The sequence below is a fragment of the Callospermophilus lateralis genome, chromosome 1 (genome assembly GCF_048772815.1).
Source record: "Callospermophilus lateralis isolate mCalLat2 chromosome 1, mCalLat2.hap1, whole genome shotgun sequence".
Lineage (NCBI taxonomy): Eukaryota > Metazoa > Chordata > Mammalia > Rodentia > Sciuridae > Callospermophilus > Callospermophilus lateralis.
The window spans coordinates 207739831-207745830 of NC_135305.1; the positions used below are offsets into that span (position 1 = coordinate 207739831).

Sequence of the window (6000 nt, forward strand, 5' to 3'; positions counted from 1 at the left end):
TATGGGTTTGAAGCTCAGGTGAGAAGCAGCAGAAGTGGTCAGAAAGGCAATAACTGGTAGGGAAAGTTAGCCAGACATGGTGGCACAAGCCTGTAATCCTAGCATCAGCAAGTGGGGAGTCTGAGGGAAGTGGATTCAAAGCCAGCCTGGGCAACTTAGTGAGGCCCTGTCAAAAAAAAAAAAAAATGTGGGGAGATTGTCCAGGGCACAGGAGACCTAGCACAGTTCATCAGGAACTTGCTAAGCTGTCTTAGGAGGACAGGAAAACTGAATCTCATTCCCTCCTCCTGTTTTGACTTTTTCTGAAGGTGGACAGTGGTGACCTCTATGAGCTCAAACCGCAGTGCTGCTGGGGTTACGATCTTTGAGGGCAGGATATATGTTTCGGGCGGCCATGACGGTTTACAGATCTTCAACAGTGTGAGTTTGAGCTCCTCCTGGGCTAAGGGCACCTACTCCTTGTATCTTTGAGAGTATTTTGAGGAATATTTCAGCCTTGCCATTGCTGGATAAAACATCACCTAGTGAGGTTTCAGCCTGTGTCATTCATCCTCGGAAATACTTAATTTCTAGAGAGGGAGAGCCAGTGTTCACAAAGGAGGGGTAAAGTGTAGTCACTGCTATCCCCCAAACCCATTTAGCTGTCTGTGGAATACCACAAAAGACCTTTTGAAATTTCTACCCAAAGTAAGCATGAATTTGAATAAAGTTATAACTCTTCTGGATATTTTGTTTGAAATTACAATTATGATTTTTAAAAGCTCAGCAGCAACTGAGTATGGTGACACACACCTATAATCTGAGCTACAGCGACACAGGAAGCTAAGGCAGGAGGACTGCAAGCTCAGAGCCAGCCTCAGCAACTTAGTGAGACCCTGTCTCAAAACAAAAAGGACTGTGCATATAGCTCAGTGGTAAAGGACCCCTGGATTCAATCCCAATACCACCAAAAATTTTTTTTTAAAAATGCTCAACAACCATTTAAAAAATAGTTCCCTAGAGCCCTCTGGACAGTCCAGAGATCCTGCTCTCATCCCAGCTCTGTCATTACCTAGCAGGACATCCTTGGATGTACCCAGAAGTCATATTCAGTGATCCTCTCTTACTGCCTCCACATGCCTGAGAGCAGGCACACAGCCAAGGAAGAGCATCAGAGCCAGAGCTTACTGGCCAAGCTCCTTTCCCAGGATCCCCCAGAGTCTGATTCCACGTGGGCCTCTGTGCCCTGTAAGGCCACCTAACGGTCAGGCTTTGTCTCTGACTGTCCTTTACTTGTGCCTCTCTCCCCACTACAGGTGGAGCATTACAACCACCACACAGCCACCTGGCACCCAGCAGCTGGCATGCTTAACAAGCGCTGTCGACATGGCGCTGCCTCCCTGGGAAGCAAGATGTTTGTCTGTGGAGGCTACGATGGCTCTGGCTTCCTCAGCATCACCGAGATGTACAGCTCTGTGGCAGATCAATGGTGCCTAATGGTACCCATGCACACACGGAGAAGCCGGGTCTCCCTTGTGGCCAGCTGTGGGCGCCTGTATGCTGTAGGGGGCTATGATGGGCAGTCGAACCTAAGCTCAGTGGAGATGTATGACCCAGAGACGGACCGCTGGACATTCATGGCCCCTATGGCATGCCATGAGGGAGGGGTTGGTGTGGGCTGCATCCCTCTTCTCACCATCTAAGACAGAGGATGGGATATGGTGGGGAAGGGACCTGGTACAAACATAGGCGCTTCCTTCCAGGGACAATCCCTCTCAGGAGAGGTTGTGGACCAGAAGATGGGGTGAAATATGAGTTTACCAGAGGTACAGTTTTTACAGGTGCTTTAGTCCTCCCTCACTGTGCAGCCCTTGTGACCCTGAATCATCAAGACGTACAGCACAGGACAGAAGCCCCTCTGGGTCCCACAGCCAGTGACACAGAACTGCTTTGCTGGTCTACGCATCCACAGGCTCCATCCAAGCCCAGCTCGCTCCCACCACAGGTCAGCGAGCCGCCCATTTGCCGAAGGTCTTCCATCTGATGCTCCTCACTTGCTTGTTCTGCCATTTTGTGGCCAGTTTGCCAGGGAAGGCTACAGCGGCCAGGGCTGTTGAAAACTGTGGGGTCTAGCTGGGAGAGAAAGGACACACCCAAGTGTTCTTATTGCCTACGATGGTGCAACTACAGCAGCGTGCTCGTGGCACACAAGCATGCTTCTTCCTCCACCGTAGTGCACCGAGGATTTCATCCTTGTCTCTGGGTAAGCAGGGAGGACAGAAGTCTTTCCCATGTCTAATTTTGGGATTTCAATGAGATCTTTTTCATCTTGCCCAAGAGAATCAGAAGGGAAAAATGATACTTGAAAGAAACTGAAGGAAATTTAAACAAAGAAACACTTGAAAGAAACTGGAAATAAAATACCTTTTTTTTTTTTAAGTGAACAATTTTTTGCAGGAAGAAAATATAAAGACACTAAAGGCAAATATATATTTAAACGGAAAACCGTCAAACTCGAGCATGGCGGTATCTACTCCCATATTCGGATCCCAGGGTCCTGAGGCCTCGCAAAGAAGATGGGGTTCCCTCTGAGCCCCACTGTGTCTGGAATCAGTGCGTTCTCGACTGGTCCTAGAGCAAGGTGCTCATGGGGTTTGTCTTCCACACCCACCATCAGAGGACTTTTTTAATTGTAGGCTTAGCAAGTCTGCTGAATTACTGCCACTCTTCTAGGTGGGAGCTCCTGGCTGTCGCCGAAGGCTCCAGATGCCCCTGTGATTATCTCCCACTGCCACCACAGCACTCATTCAGATTCCCCATTCCCACTTACATTCCTTCCTTTTTTGACCAGCAGGAAACGGCATTTCACAGACTCTTATTTGCCCATGTATCATTCTTGTATAATTTTCCTCATTATAATGTTGCTGGGGCACATTGCCATTCGTACCTCTAGAACTTAACCAGGGGCTTGCTCCTTCTACCAGCCATGAGCTAGCTTGGTCTGGTAACCTCATCTGCCCTGCCATTCCACTGTTCCACCATCAAATCGCCAATTCCAGGGGTCTGTCTTCCCTGTATTCCTTGGCAGACCAACCAGCAAGGTGGATCTTTATATTCAAGCAAAGCTGGCTTTATGACATAAAAAAACAAAAGGCTGAAAGAATCTTTTGCTGCTGCAAAAAACAGATTTTATATCTTTTCCTCTATTCTTGGCAAATGACCTCGTGAAAAGACTCTATGCTCCTTCCTCCTACCCCCTGGACGGGACCTTAATGTAGCACAGCAGGACCCAAAAAGGAGGACTTTTTTTATTACCAGTGCACTGGGCAGTGGGGCTGTCCTTCAACTGCTGCTGCCAAAATCTGGTTTTCTAAAATTCTTCCAGTAAAGGACTAAAAGAGGATACGATTCCTTTTAGCACAAGACTGAGTCTTAGGGTCCCACTCTCCACCTGTTTGGTTTCTTGTCCTCTGCTGCCTTCCTAGAGTGGCCTGGAAGCCTGTTCAGAAGCTGGAGCTGGGGCTGTCTTCCCACCCCAGGACCATCAGGTTCACCTGTGTGTGCAATCGCCATGTACTCAGAGGGAAGGACCTTTGTTGCCTGCAACTTAGGAGCTGGGCCTCTGCTACAAGCACTTGAAAGTGATGTTTTTATTTTAATAGACTCAACAATCTGGTAGCTGATACAGCCTGGGCTCTTGGGAAGCCCCAGCATTTCTTACTCCCCATTGGTTTGTCTACAGAGGTAGACTCTGAAGGAAGTTGGGGTCTGCATTTCCTGTTAAGAAGAGTGTATCAGTGCTCATCTTGTTATGGACCCTTTCGTCTGTGAATTTGAAGCAGCACTGATGAGCCTGGATTGTGAAGAGCTCATCTAGTAGCTGTTGAGTAGGTCTTGCTGGGTCCTCAGGATGCCATTGTGGATGATAGGTATTTCCCAGAGTCTGCTGCTCTTGTGATGGCCTTCCTGAGTCCACTCCCACCTCCTACCGTAGAAGTTGCACTGCACACCTGAGGTCACTGTTTTCCATGTAAGATCAAACCAGTGCTTTGATCTGGGCTCTGAGCACAACTGAGCAAACACTAATTTTTTTACACTCACCCAGTCAGATCCCAAAGGGCTGGTCTGGCTCTTCAGTGTTGGAATCTTTCCAATAGCACCATGAAAAGAAGAGGCATGGCCTCTTGGAAAGGTTTTAACAAGGAGGTAGGGCAGCTGGGTATGGTGGTGCACACTTGTAATCCCAGCGACTTGGGAGGCTGAGGCAGGAGGATTGTGAGTTCAAAGCCAGCCTCGGCAACTAAGCAAGGCTCTTAGCAACTCAGCAAAACTCTGTCTCTAAATAAATATTATAAAGGGCTGGGGATGTGGCTCAGTGGTTGAGCACCCCTGAGTTCAATCCTCAGTAACCCCAAATAAAGTAGGGCAGATACTCTGCTCAGCGGGCTTGGGGTCTAGCCCACCTCTGAACAGAGGACTATGGCTTTCATGTCCTTGGACACTTCACCTTGGATGACACCCAGAGCCTCCCCTTCTGGGTCTCACCTGAAATTGTGCCAGATAGGAGCTAAAGACCAGCCTCTTGACTTCACAACAGAGAGATCTGACTGGGTAGGAGTTCAGTCCCCTCCACCCCAATTTATCATTTCACAGAATATCTTTTATTTATGGAACGCATGTCTTTTGTGTTAAGAAACCAAAGAGAAATAAAGAGAACACAAGTAATAGTTTTTGCTCTTTTCTGATTTATTTTTTAACTATTATAAGTAAATCATTTTTACTGCAATTCAGTGAATAAATATATTGGATAAAATATGAATAGTCTTGTGAAAATAAGGGAAATGCCAGGTGTACATACAGCAAAAGCAGCTTTTGAAAAGATGTCTTTTATCAGATGAGCTCTGGTGGGGAAACTCCATTTGTATGTTGCTGCTGCATCTGTGTTCTTGTCCAGCCCTCCATCGCTCTCAGGTTTCTCCTTCTCTTCATTCAGCTGTCAGAAAACTCCAGAATTCCCTAATGGAACACAGCTGCCCTGTTGACTGCTGGAAACCAATACCTCCAGCTCCTTTTTTATGCTTTTGGGCAGAAGTGCTTGGGTACACACATGAAAGCTGCTGGGACAATTTCAAACCACATATTTATTTCTAGGTCCCTCCTCAGAAGCGGGTTCCCAGGACTGGGGTACAGCTCAGCACTCTGAGGTGGTCCAGATTACTTGGTGATGAGAACTACTTTTAGCTTCCACTTACCCAAATACAGCCATGTTCCAGATCTGCCTTCCTAAGGTTACATTGTGTTCTCTTTGGTTACACATGTGAGTCATCACTCCTGCTTTTCCAAAAGTCAGCTTGTGGGCTAAGGTATAACACAATGGTAGAGCACTTTCCTGGCATGTGCAAGGCCCTGGGTTCCACCCCCAACACTGGGGGTTGAGGGGGAATACATACATATATTTTATATATATATATATATATATATGAAAAGTCAGCTTGTGGTCTGTCTCATCCATTGGTGATACTCTTGGATGGCAACTTTTTTGTGGGGAGGGTGCTATATCCCACATAGCCCCCATGTTTCACACATAACCACTCAATTCTCACTTGGTCCTCTCAGTAATCCCTAAGAGCAGGAAGCTCCCCCCCCCCACCCCGCCCTGCCCAGTACTGGGGATTGAACCCATGGGCATTCTACTACTGAGCTATACCTCCAGCCCTTTCTGTTTTTTTAATTTCAGGAGATAGGGTATTGCTAAGTTTCCCAGGCTGGCTTTGAACTTGTGATCCTCCTACCTCAGCCTCCCAAATTGCTGGAATTACAGATGTGTACCATTGTGCCCGCTACATCACTCATTTTAACTGTCAACTAACCTGAGTCATCAGTGGTACTGTCAAGAATTAAGAGCAGATGTTCATACTCAGTCTGGTTCACCTTCAATCCGGAAGCAACAGAATCATCCAGCCTCCAGGTCCAATGTGTGGAAAGCTCAGCCCCTACCATGATGGGCAATGAGCAGAAGAT

The 6000-nt window shown here is 47.3% G+C and overlaps 1 protein-coding gene across 3 annotated transcripts in view; it reads left to right on the plus strand.

Moving 5' to 3' along the window:
• Klhl18 (kelch like family member 18) overlaps positions 1 to 4709 on the plus strand; it is a 52959-nt gene extending 48250 nt beyond the window's left edge. For all 3 annotated transcript variants that reach the window (XM_076844803.2, XM_076844812.2, XM_076844820.2), the window contains 2 exons: positions 309 to 420; positions 1296 to 4709. In XM_076844803.2, coding sequence (XP_076700918.1) covers positions 309 to 420; positions 1296 to 1682 — 499 coding nt within the window. In that variant the 3' untranslated portion in view covers positions 1683 to 4709. The remainder of the gene's footprint in view (positions 1 to 308; positions 421 to 1295) is intronic.
• The last annotated feature ends 1291 nt before the right edge of the window (positions 4710 to 6000 follow it).